The following is a 15,026-nucleotide window of genomic DNA, read 5'->3' on the forward strand; positions in this document are numbered from 1 at the left end:
TATGCTACCCAAAGCAGACCCTGACAAGTTGGTCACCGAGGTGAAAAATAACGAATTACTTATCACACATGTGCATGCAGCACAAGGAGCACACAGGCCAGATAGCACAAGTACAACGCCAGGTGTCCAAACTACAGAACAGAGTGGATGAGACAAAGTGTGAAGAAATGTCCGCATAGTTGGCCTGCCGGAAGGATGCAAGGGGCCCAACGCCACTAACTTTGTAGAACAATGGCTGTGAGAGTAGGTGGCACCGAAGGGTCTGACTGAGCTCTTCTGTGTGGAAAGGGCACACAGGATCCCCATGAGAGAGAAGATTGCTGGTCCACCGCCTCGCCCAATGATTGCACCAATACTTAATTATCAGGATCGGAACATGTTGCTCCGTACTGCAAGAGAAATTCCCCATTCTGTATGAAAACCATCAGATCTCATTGTACCCGGACTTAACAATCCTTGTTCGGCGCCAGAGGGCCTTCTACCGAGCAGTAAAAAAGAAACTGAGCGCTTAATCTAAAACGTGCTTTGCTGTTTCCTGCCCGCTTAAAGATTATGCATGAGCAAAAGTCATGCTACTTTGACTGCCCTGAGGTGGTAGCGTACTGGGTGGAAGTGTCATTCCCCTCGCACATGACCAAGATCACCGCAGAACACTAGCCTCGAAACACAAGCGGCACCAAATGGGAAACTGCGCTGCATCCAACCAGCCTGAAAATCCACTGCAAAGAGTCCATCCTCGGAACAGGTTCTGGAGAGCCGGGAGGCAGCGCTTCTCACCGTGGTGGTGATCAGAGATCGCGACCCTCTTTCCTCAGAGTAGTCATCGCAGGACACTAATATGCAATCTGACTCGGAAAACCGCTTCACTTTATTCCCTTCCATTATTCCACGCCGTGAATGATTACCTAGGTTAGCGCCTCAACCTGGGTGACTAGGTAGGGTTATTCATTACCTTGCTGTACACGAGCCAGAGACCTAGGCGGTCTCCCCTCCTCACATTCTAGGGGGGGGGGGTATGAGGGGGGGAAGGAGGGGGGAAAGAGGGGGGGTGGGGGGAAAGAGGGGGGGAGGGGGTTGTAGCTAATAGTGCCACTGTAGGGGCCGACGAGATTCAAAAAAACATTAAAGGAGTTTAAAACTCGCGGAACAAATTAGAGCTGGAAACTAACCGATTCGACTAAAGCAGAGTCATGTATACAGCACACAGGATTACAGGAGTGCCTGCGCATAATAGACCATTAACCCTACGCCCAACTCAAGCATGCAGATACAGACAGTGATTTTCTTGCACAACTGCTGCGCAATGCGCTGTCCACCTCCCCTGTACATAAGGTAGTCTCACCCAATCACATAGCTGTGAATACGTAAATAGACAATGAAGCTTTTTGCGAAATATTACAAGACACTGCAAAGGGCTCCCTGAGGAATCATTGGTATCTTTCGTGTGACCTTCACTGTCCCCCCAACTATCCCAGACGGACCAAGATGACTCGGCTGGTCCTATCTCTAAAACTGAAATTAAGGAAGCCATCCGGGTACTCCCACGCAACAAAGCGCCAGGACTAGAAGTAAAAGTTTAGCCCGTCTGCTTCCTTTTCTGCCTCAAAGCGGCTTTGTCGCGGCACGAAGTATCTCCCTGAATATCCAGCATCTCTACCATGTCATGGAGGCCATCCCTAAAGGCCAAGTGCATCTCCCTCGATTTGCACCTGGTCTTTGATGCCCTTAGCTGGGAATACATGCTACTCTTCTTCGGTGTTAGTTGAGTAAATCAGCGTTTGTAAAAGGTTTTGTTCTACGCAGATCTTTTACTTCATGCATTGTATACTCTAGAAACTTTCAAGTTGTAATAAGGATGTAGGGTATTTGTACTGTCCAATCCATTTACTGTTCTGAGGTTAAAGCAAGTATTTTATTTTGTTTCTAAATCTTATAAAGCTTTCAAAAGAGTTAAATTGACTAGCACTTCTCTTCCAGGGGATCCTCATCAATAGTCATAAGCACTGAATATTCCCGCCCACGTGCGGGGATCCCGGAAATAATATAAAAATATCTATGTAAATCATATATAACTAGCTCCAAATATATGTATGCACATATATCAGTTTTTCTCACACCAATGCAGCCCCAAAACTGAGGCTAAACAATGTAATTACATGCACTGAATTAGCAAGGAAATAAAAACACATTAGGTCAAATAGCCCTTGAACTCTGTGTTTTAATGAGCAAAACACTCATAAATCCTGAAAATTGCTAATAAATAGACATTGTTCGCCCATATGCTGCATTGTAAAGCAATAGCATAGAAAATGAAACCATTTCCAACAAATAAAACTGGCACCGTGCCTTTAAGGCAGCCATGACCCCTGGCTTCCCATCATGCCTCAGGGGTGACAGATCAGTTCTTTCCGGCTCCTTCAGTCAGGACCCTGGTTTAACAGCTCCTATCTTTTTTTGACTTTCAGTCAAAAAGTACTAGTGTTTTTCCTAAATTTTTGCTTTCACTCTGCGTCTTTAAGGCTTAGTGTTAGTGCTGCCTTTTTTGGTTTCCATAAAAGGAATATTTTGTCAAAATGCCTTTTTTTTTTTTTTTTTTTTTTTTTTTACACCTGCCCTTTCTGTGGGAAGAAGGCCTTGACTGATACACACCCTTGGTGTATCCTCTGTCTCCCTAAGACACACTCTGCAGACACTTGTGAAAACTGCAAGAATCTTTCTAGGAGAACCCTCAAGGATAGAGAGGATAAGTATCTATGGCCTCTCTGAAAGAGGTAAGTCTCCGAAGAGACCGAAAAATCGAAGGAAGCAATTTGACGTTGAAGTCCTGACTTGTTCACCTTCGGTGTCTGGATCAGCGTCAAAGCTTCCAGCGACAAAGACTGTGTCGAAGACAAGTAATCTTCCTTCGACGATGAAGACTTCAACGTCGCGAATCAAAGTGTCTCCGTTGACGCATAGGAGCTCAACGTCGAGACAGCCGCCGTCGTCGACGCAGCATCACAGGCCTTTGACGGCGAATCTTCCTCCAACGCCTAGTCATAAGCATTCGATGTCGAGGCACACTCCGTCGGCGTCCCACCACCGGCTCTACGCCGCAGGGGTGTCTGAGTACCCATACCTGGGCGACTGGCTGTTGAAAGGTCCTTCCCCAGACAGTGTAATAAATCAGTTTGTGAGCTGCATCGAACTCTGCCACGGGTTGGGTCTGCATGTGAACTGCAACAAGTCCATCTCACAGCCTACGCAGAAGATACATTTCCTAGGAGCTCTGCTAGACTCTGAGGTAGAAACTGTTTCCTTCGGAGGAGACCGTGTTCCATAGCTCAGAAGTGTCAGCTGGTGCTTTGCAGCAAAGACCTAAAGGTGCAAAGGATTGCCTCCCTGCTAGGGTCGATGGCATCCTGAATTTTCCTGGTCCCGAATGCCAGACTGCGAATGCGTCCTCTTCAGCAGGATCTGGAGGACAAGTGGGACCAACAGTCAGCACGCTGGGACGACAAAATCACACTGTCAGACGCAGCAAGAGCGTCCATTCCTTGGTGGACAAAGAAGAAAAATATGCAGGTCGGAATTCTGTTCCATCAACCTCCTTCTGCCCAGACGTTAATCACCGATGCATCTTTGCAAGGATGGGGAGCACACATGGGTCAACTCCAAATGCAAGGTCTGTGGTCCCCCAAAGAGCGTACTTACCACACCAACATGCTGGAGTCTAGGGCAGTGCACTTCGCCCTCAAAGCGTTCCTTCCCTTGATTCAGAACTCGTCAGTGTTAGTACAGACGAACAACACCACCACAATGTACTACCTGAACAAGCAGGGACGGACACGCTCAGACTCTTTCGCTGGAAGCCCAAAACATTTGGCATTGGCTCCTGACTTGCAATCTGTCAATCACAGCAGTCCACCTCTCTGGAGAACAGAATGTGTGGGCGGACACTCAAAGCCGGTATTTTGAAGACCGAGAAGACTGGGTTCTCAACGACGAGGTAGTCTAAGGCATCTTCCAGTCTTGGGGTCGTCCCACCATAGATCTCTTCGCGGATGATAAACACCAAATGCCGAGACTTCGCCTCCAGATTCTACCAATCTGGATCGAAAGGGACTGCCCTTTTGAGAAACTGGTCAGGGGAATTTGTGTACGCCTTTCCACCCCTTCCGCTGATCCCGAAGGAGGTGAGCAAGCTGATGAACTCGTACACAACAATGATCCTCATTGCTCCCGATTGGCAGAGACAGTGGTGGTACACAGACCTTCTCCATCTATCAGTGACCCCGCACAGGAAGCTGCCATGCAGGCGGGACCTGCTATCCACGATGAACGGGAGGATTCTTCATCCCAACCTTCCGTCACTGAACTTGGCAGCATGGCTCCTGAGGTCATACAATACGTCCACCTAGGACTGCCGCAAGACTGCATGTCCATCTTAAGAGGCAAGACGTCCTTCCACAAGACCTTCTTATGCATGCAAGTGGAAGCGCTTCTATATGTGGTGTATGCAGAACAATTGTCATCCTATCCGGGGTCAGAAAGAAGTTATTTATCCTTATTTATTGTATCTGGCTAAAGCAGGTTTGAAGTTTAATTCTATTAAGGTGCATTTGGCTGCTATAACAGCTTATAGGCGTTCACCTTCCCAACCTTCTTTTTTCCAGTTGCAAGCTGTGAAGGATTTTCTGCAGGGGTTGAAAAAGGTTTATCCTCCAGTACGACCTCCGTCATCCCCCCCTGGGAGTTGAACCTGGTATTATCAAAATTGATGGGTCCACCTTTTGAACCCATTCATAAAGCAACTTTGCAGCATATTTCGTGGAAGGCTGCTTTTTTGGTAGCAATCGCATTACCTCGCAGAGTGAGCGAAATTCAAGCTCTGTTCTAAAGAACCGTACAGTGTTCCATTTGAACAGGGTAGTGTTGAGAACACATCTTTCTTTTCTACCTAAGGTGCTATCAGATTTTCATGTAAACCAGACCATCTCTCGGCCCACCTTTTTCCCCAATCCCTCCACTCCAGCTGAGGGGGCATTGTATTCTTTGTATCTGAAAAGAGCTATACGTCAGTCGGCTCAGTTATTTATCAACTATGGATCGATCAGACCAGGTTATGCAGCCTTGAAACGTTCTATCTCAAGGTGGATAGTTTCTTGTATTAGGTTGGCGCCGAAGACCCTAGGGTTTTCTCCCATGGCGCATTCCACCAGAGGGAAAGCGGCTACTACGGCTTTTCTTAATAATGTGCCTATGTCTGAGATTTGTAAGGCGGCGATTAGGCGGTCCGTCCATACAATTACCAGACATTACTGTCTAGATTCAGATGTTTATTTATTAGCAATTTTCAGGATTTGAGTGTTTTGCTCATTAAAACAGAGTTCAAGGGCTATTTGACCTAATGTTTTTTATTTCCTTGCTAATTCAGTGCATGTATAAGTAACTACATTGTTTAGCCTCAGTTTTGGGGTGAGAAAAAATGGTATATGTGCATACGTATATTTGGAGCTAGTTGTATATGATTTACATATGGATACCCCTGGAAGAGAACTAGGATTACAGGTAAGTAACTTATCCATCTTAAACTCCTGATTGCATCTTTTAGTTGCCTGGTGTTTCCTGAAAAGTTTTTATTTTAAACTGGAAATTCAAACATCAGTGATTAGATGATAGGGGGAAAAGCAGAGACCACTTAACATGGCACTAACTGGACTGTTTTACAGGCCAGTGAGAGAGGGGTATTTTATTGCAACCATATACATGGACCACTAAAATTGTGTATTTGGTCTTTGTTTTTTGTCTTTATCTAATATCTTATTTTTCCCTGTGATGAATATATACTTTGGTGTTCAGCATTTCAAAAATGCTCTAGGTTTGCTTCCTCTCAGCGTCCATATTTGTTTATATTTAGCCACCTGTTTTCCTATATATAGTGTACTTAAAAAAAAAACTTTAAAAAAACGGATAATGTATTTTGTTTGTTTTTTTCTCTTTCCGATGCAGGATTGAGTGGTGCAATGGCTAGTATAAGTGTCCGCTCCAGTACACCTGGATCTCCCACTCATGTTAGCAGTGGTTCTAATGCTGGTCGTAGGAGAAACGGACTTCATGATGTTGATTTGAACACTTTCATATCAGAAGAAATGGCACTCCACTTGGACAATGGTGGAACTAGAAAACGTACCTCAGCCCAGTGTGGCGATGTTATAACAGACTCACCAACGCATAAACGCAACAGAATGATCTAAACTGCAGATAATTCAAACCCACCATGCTGCTTAAAAGCCACTTGATCCTCAACATAAAATTGAAAAGGAAACTCAAGACCATCTTCCCTTTTTCACTGTTTCAGACAAACGAATTCAATAATGATTGCCATAAAAAGAGTTTTAGGTATTGCAGTAGATGCCTCTTGTAACTTTGGCTTTCTTTAACTATATTCATGTCAGAGGAGAGCAGATATTGTGTAGTATTTAGCAAGATCATCATAGGCGAATATGTACACGTTCCAGTGCTAAAAGTGCCCTTATTTGTATTCGTAAAGGGAAAGGAAATAACAGTTGTATGGTAATAGAAAGATATTTTATTTCTATCGGAGTATGTGCTTCAACAGTATTGCCAGTTTGACCGATTTGTCTTCTTGTTTCAAATATAACTTGGCATCTTTTGTCAACTCTGACTGCTTCCATTTCTGCAGCACTACCATGCACCTAAGTTTGTAGTACTTTTGTGCAAGTTAAATATTGGACTGTACCCTTTATTTTTAAAGCAGTATCATTCTGGTGATCGTGTGATAATGTAAAGAGGTGCTCTGATGGTCATGCAATGAATACTTTATTGAATCAATACAAAATCTTTATTGAATTCATGTTTGTTTTTCATGTTCTGAAGTAATCCCACTAATTTGCTCCTTATTGAACATCCATGGGCTTTCAAAATTGTCAGCTTAAACTTCTGCACTTAGATGGTGGTATTATCTTGATCTGAGGGTAGACTGCAGTGTAAATACTGTATGGCTTAATTTTGTTTTTGTCCATTTTAGGATGGGTATTTTTATATGCAGTAAAAACCCATTGTACACTTGTAAGTAATGCCCATGTTTTTGGGCTATGTAAGTGTCTTTTTGTTTTTAGGGAACTATTGTGGGATTCTTAGGACGGGGGTTGTGATCACTGCAGTGAAATTTTACTCAATGCTGTTTCTTTCAGGAAGGGAAAAGATGCATGTGTTGATGAGTAATGACCCTTATTTAAACAAGGTTGGATTCTGAACAGTTCTTTTTGAGTTGACGCACCATGCAGCTGTAAATATTAAAGCTTTAGGGTTAATATCCTGATGTATTGGACTTTGTAATGGAATGCTAGTGTGGATGGACTACTAAAATAGTTGTCTACTAGCTACTTTAATTTATTTCCTATAAGGCATATAAAGCTGATGTAATAGAACTTCCTTTTTTGGCATAACTTTTAAAGTAATTTGGATACACGTGTTTTATCCCATTAACCTAAACTGCAGAAACAGTTTCATAATGTTGGTGTAAATGCTCAATTTGGGAAGTATGTCCTTTGGGTACAAACCTTACTTGCCAATCTCCAAGTTGTGAACAGCTAGTAATGTTGATTAAAAAAATGCCATATTGATGTGATTTAACTGACTGAGATGTTGGTGTGACTTGCTGATACATCTATAACCGTGAATTTGGTCTATCAAATTACAAACTCTGTATGAAACCTTAGTTTTAAGTTATGTGGGCTTTGTAGGATCCTGCTTTGATTTCTTGCTCTCACTTCCAACAAGAATAACATTTGGTATGGATGATCACATATACCAAACTAATTATGAAAATAGTGTTTTTTTTGTTCTACCTTACCCAGAATTAAATTGCCTTTTGCCGAAAAATATTTTTCCAGCCTCTCTCTGCATTAGTTTTCGGTCTTGGTAAATGTTTGCTCCAGTTTATTGTTCAGAACTAAACGATTTCATAATTGTGAAAGGTGTCTGCAGGCTTTCTCATCTGTATTAGCATTTCTAAATTATAAGTTAAAATAAATGTGTTTTGTTTAAAACAATGTTTCACATAGACCATTTAGCTTCAAGTCCAATACATGGTTTTCTAAATACTGACATTTTTTCAATTTAAAAAAATGCTTAATGCAATGCCTCTAGTTTCTTCAATTTAGAAACTAATGTATCACAGTTTGAATGTTTAAATTTTGCTTATCCAAGTGCAACTTGACAGCAGTTTTTCTTAACTTCCTGCTACATCTGTGACTTGATGTACTGTACAGTAATATCCACTAATGCTCTTGAAAATTACTGTTTTAACATGTCCACATACAGCCACGAAGGTAAGCAGACCCTTAAGCTTCGGTTGCTCTATTGGTTATTAAAGATGGCATACCTCAGTCATTTTGTGAACATCCTCCTAATCAAGGCAACAATTTTACAATGATTGAATTGCTATGGTACAAGTTGTAATTTGAGTTGATCAGACATTTGTTGGTTCAGAAGGCTACATAGATTTTTTTTTATTCATTTCTGATAGATACATCTGCCGTGTGGATTCCTCACCTTGTGAATATCCCCTTGCGTCAGCAACATTCGGAAATTCTTTTTGTAGCCTCGCACCGACGTGGACTTGGACGTCATAGACACGACATCGCTCGCGACTCCGCTGACGTCACCAACGCCTACAATAGGCCCACGCCGGCGTGATGACATCAGTTCCCTTTTTTCCACGTCGTCGACGCTAACGGTTTCGGGATACTCTGTAGCTTCTAGTAACTCGTTTACTGTAATTCTTCATTTCTCCATTCTCTGACCGCTTTGCTCTTTTATTATGTCGACAAAGAAGATGGGTTTTAAACCCTGTAGAGAATGCGGAAAGATGATGTCCGTTACGGACCCACACCAAGACTGTATTTGGTGTCTGAGCTCCGACCACGACGTGGATGGGTGTTCGTCGTGTCAAATGATGAATCCAAAGGCCCTGCGAGAAAGGGAGTCTAAGCTTCTTGTGGCTAAGCTGCAGGCCGATAAGGTTAGGAAATCTTCGAAATCCCACTCGAAGAAGTCGAGATCGAGGTCTCGAGAGGCGTCGGCTTCAAAGTCTTCGTCGGATCATGCTTCGAGGTCACGTAAGAAGCATAAGAGGAGACCTGAATCTCGACGTCATTTGGGTGAAAAGTCTGACTCTAGGTCGAGATCACCCAAGAAGATAAAATCGAAAGTAATTCCTCCACAAGAATCGGATCAAGAAGGCGAGGCCTCGCCTTCGGAGTCGCAAATTCATTCTCAGACTCCGGTTCCCGATCCGACTCCGGCTCCATCTCTGACTCCAGAAGACGTCGGTGAAGTTCCTGTTGAGGTTGTTTCGACTCCTGTTGTTGAAACCGATTCGAATCTACCTCGATCGACCTGAGCATCCACCTTTTCCAGCTCCAGGTCAGGATCCTTCGGCGTTTCTCAACGCTATGTATGGTGTTTTCTCGAGGTCATGGTACCCCTCTGGAGCGCCTTCGGGTCCCATAGGTCCAATGGCTTTCGATTTGGGTATACCTCATTCCTATGCCCCGGCACCTTTCATGCCGTATATGCCAGCCCCGACCCCGATGTGGCAGTACCAGGCTCCACGAGGTCGACGCCGATGTCGACGCCGGCTCGACCAAAGTCAACGACTCCAGCACCGGTGTCGCCCGCTCCAAACAAGTCTATGGAACATCCTTCGGATTCGATTCCGACGTCGGCTCCGGCGCCGTCTGAGTCGACAGTGGGATCCGGCTGCACTCCGTGTTAAGCAGAGGTCTAGGAGAGAGGCTCAACGTCTCCTGGAAGAGCGGAGGTATTGTGAGTCTCATTCTGACTTGGAAGAAGGTGAGCTGGATAAATTATTTCGAGGACCTAGCAGAGTCGAGTGGTCTTGAATTTTCCCCAGAGTGGGTTTTACCATCAGGCCCTGATGCACCCTCTAAGGATGTTCAGCCATATCATGTGGTTATGAAAAAGGCAGCGGGACTTTCAGGTTTAACTTTGCCTACTGTCGAATTTAAATCAAATCTGCTAACTGAGGTTCTTCATTCTCCGAGCTCTGCTGTGGAGTCCTTACTCCCGTTTAATGATGCTTTGACTGAACCCATTATGGAGGTGTGGAATAAGCCTCTTTCTGCTCCTGCTGTTTCGAAAGGTGTGGCTAGGAGGTATAGAGTAGCTCCTGAGGACCCTGCCTTTTTGTCATCTCACCCTTCTCCTGAGAGTTTGGTGATTCAAGCGGCATGTTCAAAGAAGTCGGTTGGTGCTTTTCCACAGGTACCTGGCGACATGGAAGCTAGGAAGCAGGATCAAGTGGCCAAGAAGACTCTCTTCCGCAAGTATGGCGTTAAAATCAACAAATGCCACTTGCCTTATGGGAAGATATGTCCACGCTCTTATGGACTCTATGCGTTCATTGATCCTTAAGGGTCCAGAAGATTGCAGGGGTGACTTTGAGAGTTTTATCTGACACTCAAGCAGCAGCTCGTCAGGTTATCCAGAGCGGCCTCGATACTGCAGATTCTGTGGCAAGGATCATGGGCACTGCTGTTGCCACAAGGAGTTCAGCTTGGTTAAAATCCTCGGATTTTTCTGCTGATGTACAATCTGCTTTGTTAGATCTGCCTTTTGATGGTGAAGGACTCTTTGGCAAAAAGGCAGATACGGCCTTGGAGAGGTTCAAGGATAGCAGGGCGACTGCTAGATCTCTTGGTCTTCAAGTTAGAGGTTCTACGACCAGGAAATTCAGAGGTTTTGGTCGCTCTTCTTTTCGTACATTTAGACGAGGTCAACAGCAGCAGCAGCAAAATACCTTGTATAGGTCGTACAGGGGAAAGCAAAGGGCACGTCCGCTAGGGCGTCAAGCCTCTTCCTCCTCTTCCTCCTCCACCTCCTCCAACCCCCCAGCCACAGAAAAGCAGCCCTAGATCCACCATTCAGGATCATGTAGGTCCGGTGGGGGGTCGGCTTACCCACTTTCTACGAGATTGGGAATCGGTTACATCAGATCTTTGGGTTCTCAATCTCTTAGAAAATGGTTATGCCCTTCCCTTTCGGGAGTTCCGTCCCAATTACCCTCCTTGCCAAGGATATTGCTCAGAGGAACATCTGTTACTCCTTCAGGAGGAAGTTCAAACTCTATTAAGAAAGGGTGCGATAGACGTGGTCCTAGAGCAGGAAAGGGGTCAGGGATGCTACTCCCGGTATTTCCTGATACCCAAGAAGGATGGCAGACTTTGCCAATCCTGGATCTCAGGATCTTGAATTTTTATCTGAAGCAGGAGAAATTCAAGATGCTCACCCTTGCTCAGGTTCTTCAAGCACTGCTGGAAGAAGACTGGATGGTGTCGCTCGACTTACAGGATGTGTATTTTCACATCCCAATCCTGAAGTCGCACAAGAAGGATCTCCGTTTTACGGTGGGATCGCAGCACTATCAGTTTGCGGTCCTTCCGTTTGGTCTTACTACTGCGCCTCGAGTCTTCACCAAGGTGATGGCGGTGGTGGCTGCGCATCTCAGACGGTTAGGGATTCCTGTATTCCCTTATTTGGACGACTGGCTGATCAAAGCAGTCGTCAGAGAGAGTGCTCCATCATCTGCAGGAGACAACCCAGTTGTTGTACAGGTTGGGTTTTTCGATAAACGTACCCAAGTCTCACCTGGTGCCCTCCCAGCGCAACCTGTTCATAGGTGCTGTACTGGACACAACTGTATGTCGTGCATTCCCTCCTCCTCAAAGGATTTGCGACATACAGGAAATCATTCCTTTATTTTACAATGGAGCGGTCATTCCAGTCCTGAAAGTCCTTCGCCTGCTCGGTCTGATGGCTTCATGCATTCTGTTGGTCAACCATGCACGCTGGCACATGAGGGCGCTCCAGTGGTGCCTCCGCAGGCAGTGGTATCAGCACAACGGAGATCTCAGGGAGTCAGTGAGGATCTCCAGAGAAGCTGCGGCGGATCTGTCTTGATGGGGCGTGGAAGGCAACCTGTCTCAGGGGAAGCCTTTTCAGTTGCCGCCTCCTCTGGTGGCCACCGTGATAACGGATGCATCCACTCTCGGGTGGGGTGCTCATCTGGGGGATCTGGAGGTCAAAGGTCTTTGGTCTCCAGAGGAAAGGTTGCTTCACATCAACCTTCTAGAATTGCGGGCGATACGTTTGGCGCTCAAGGCCTTCCTTCCCTTCGCGGTCGTTCAGTCCAGGTCCTGACGGACAACACGACCGCGATGTGGTACATCAACAAACAGGGAGGTGTGGGATCGCAGTGTCTCTGCAGAGAGGCTCTGCGTCTCTGGTCCTGGGTTCAGGACCATCAGATTTGTCTGATGGCAAATCATCTGGCCGGAGTTCTGAACGTTCGTGCAGACAGTCTCAGTCTGCAGTGATCCGCGGACCACGAGTGGAGGCTTCACCCGGAGGTGGTTCACGACATCTTTCGGATGTGGGGGACTCCTCGGGTGGATCTATTCGCCACTCGCGAGAATGCTCACTGCCTGTCGTTCTGCAGTCTCCAGTATCCGTTGCAAGGAGCCTTGGGAGATGCGTTTCAGTTGGGTTGGGGAAATCAACTCCTTTACGCGTTTCCTCCCATACACTTGATTCCTCGGGTTCTGACGAAGTTTCGCCAAGACCGGGCCCAAGTCATATTGGTCGCCCTGGACTGGCCAAGAAGGGTGTGGTACACAGATCTTCTCCACCTCTCCTCTCACCCGCCGCTCCATCTCCCTCTCAGGGCAGACCTCCTCTCTCAGATGGGGGGGGCAGTTTCTACACCCCCACCTCCAGACATTACACCTTCATGCCTGGAGATTGAACGGGGCAACCTGAATTCCTTTTCCCTCCCGCCTGACGTTGTGGATGTCCTCTTATCTGCCAGGCGTGACTCCACTAAGTCCATCTATTCTTATAAATGGTCGCAATTTGTCACGTGGTGTGGGGAAAAGTCTATTGACCCTTTGAGAGCCCATTTGTCTGATGTTCTCCAGTTTGCCCTTTCTCTGGCGCAACAGGGACTTGCTGTTGCCACAGTGAAGGGCTACCTTTCAGCGCTGTTGGCATTTCTCTGCTTGCCTGACCAGCCATCTCTTTTTAAATCTCCTTTGGTTTTAAGATTTTTGAAGGGCCTCACTAATGTTCCCTCCTACTCCTTTTATTGTGCCTCAGTGGGACTGAAATCTTGTATTGACCTTTTTGATGGGTGCTCCCTTTGAGCCTCTTCACAAATGTCCTTTGAGGCTTTTGACTCCCAAGACCGTCTTCCTCGTTGCTATAACCTCGGCAAGGAGGGTAAGTGAGCTTCAAGCTCTTAGTTTCAAGCCCCCTTTCTTGACCATTCATGCTGATCGAATGGTTCTTAGGACCAGGGCTACTTTTCTGCCTAAGGTGGTAACTCCCTTCCATCTAGGACAGTCCATTACCCTACCTACCTTCTATCCTCCCCCTCCTAAGGAGGAAGAGAGACTGCACCGTCTGGACCCCAAGAGGGTGGTGTCTTTTTACTTGGACAGATCTAAAGACTTTCGTTTGGATGACCAGCTCTTCATTGGGTTTGCTGGCTGCAAGAAAGGAAGAGCGGTCCATAAAAGAACCTTGTCAAGATGGATCGTCCTCTGCATTAAGATCTGCTACTCTTTGGCCGGTAAGGAACCACTAGAGGGTATAAGGGCTCATTTACAAGAGCGAAGTCTTCGTCCTCAGCATTGGCTAGAGGTGTTCCTGTAGAGGATATTTGTAGGGCGGCAACTTGGTCTTCCCTCCACACTTTCGCAAAGCATTACTGCTTGGACTCCGAAGTGAGGAGGGACGGTCATTTTGCACGCTCTGTTCTTCAGGATTTCCTGGTTTAGAAGAGTGGACACCCTCCTCCGGGAGTGGAGACTGCTGTGGGACTCTATTCACAAGGTGAGGAATCCACATGGCAGATGTATCTATCAGAAGAACAAGTTACTTACCTTCGGTAATGCTTTTTATGGTAGATACAATATCTGCCTGTGGATTCCTCACTGACCCGCCCGCCTCCCCATTGTCCACTCTTCTTTACCAGAGTTACTGTAATGTATTATATATTTATTTTGTTGTCAGGGTAATGTTTCAATTGCTTTCCTGCATTTGCTTTACACTGTGTTTTACCTTGACTTTTATGTACTGTGTATACTGTATACATTTTTACTGTCATTGGTCCGTCCGTGTGCCTCGATGGCACGGAAAAAAGGGCGGAACTGATGTCATCACGCCGGCGTGGGCCTATTGTAGGCGTCGGTGACGTCAGCGGAGTCGCAAGCGATGTCGTGTCTCTATGACGTCCGAGTCCACGTCGGGGCGAGGCTACAAAAAGAATTTCCGAATGTTGCTGACGCAAGGGGATATTCACAAGGTGAGGAATCCACAGGCAGATATTGTATCTACCAGAAAAAGCGATACCGAAGGGAAGTAACTTGTTCATTTATATAACTGCTATCAAGGTATGGTTTTCTAATTTTCATGAGCAGAGTATTACAATGAAGACAGATAAAACATTCACATTTATAGAAAAAGTCCCACTTTGCTTCCTAACGATTAACTTTGTGCTGGAAGCTATAATTTAATCTATTTATTGAAGTTTCAAACCGATAAATGATATATAATCCACTTATATAACTATGGCAGATTACTATTTAGCCCAATTCACTCTTTGTTTACTTAGTTGTTAAACGGGAATCCTTCTAATATTCTTGCCCTGAACTCCCTGCTCCTTTTTCCATAAGTTGCAATGAGCTCATTGTCCTATCACTGCCTCAAGTACAAAGGCAGTTTATTAGCCAGAACATTTGCAGACTTAGTATTTTTGTACTGCTGGCTGCTCCAATGGGTAGACATTTCCTTTCAGTCAGAAGACACTTCGCTCCCTGCTTCTGAGGGCATGTCGCTTCTCTGTATCACCCTCCGAAGTATCTCCATAACAAGAGCAAGCTAGCTAGAAAATTAATTTTAAGTTGTATAAGCTTCTCTGTGGCATTTGTCTCTCACCT

General features: G+C 45.5%; 1 protein-coding gene across 1 annotated transcript in view; it reads left to right on the forward strand.

The window, feature by feature from the left end:
- HAPSTR1 (HUWE1 associated protein modifying stress responses) overlaps positions 1–8,054 on the forward strand; it is a 65,112-nt gene extending 57,058 nt beyond the window's left edge. The window contains exon 4 of the mRNA XM_078663109.1: positions 5,992–8,054. Coding sequence (XP_078519235.1) covers positions 5,992–6,236 — 245 coding nt within the window. The 3' untranslated portion in view covers positions 6,237–8,054. The remainder of the gene's footprint in view (positions 1–5,991) is intronic.
- The last annotated feature ends 6,972 nt before the right edge of the window (positions 8,055–15,026 follow it).

Source organism: Lissotriton helveticus, chromosome 10 (genome assembly GCF_964261635.1).
Source record: "Lissotriton helveticus chromosome 10, aLisHel1.1, whole genome shotgun sequence".
Classification (NCBI taxonomy): domain Eukaryota; kingdom Metazoa; phylum Chordata; class Amphibia; order Caudata; family Salamandridae; genus Lissotriton; species Lissotriton helveticus.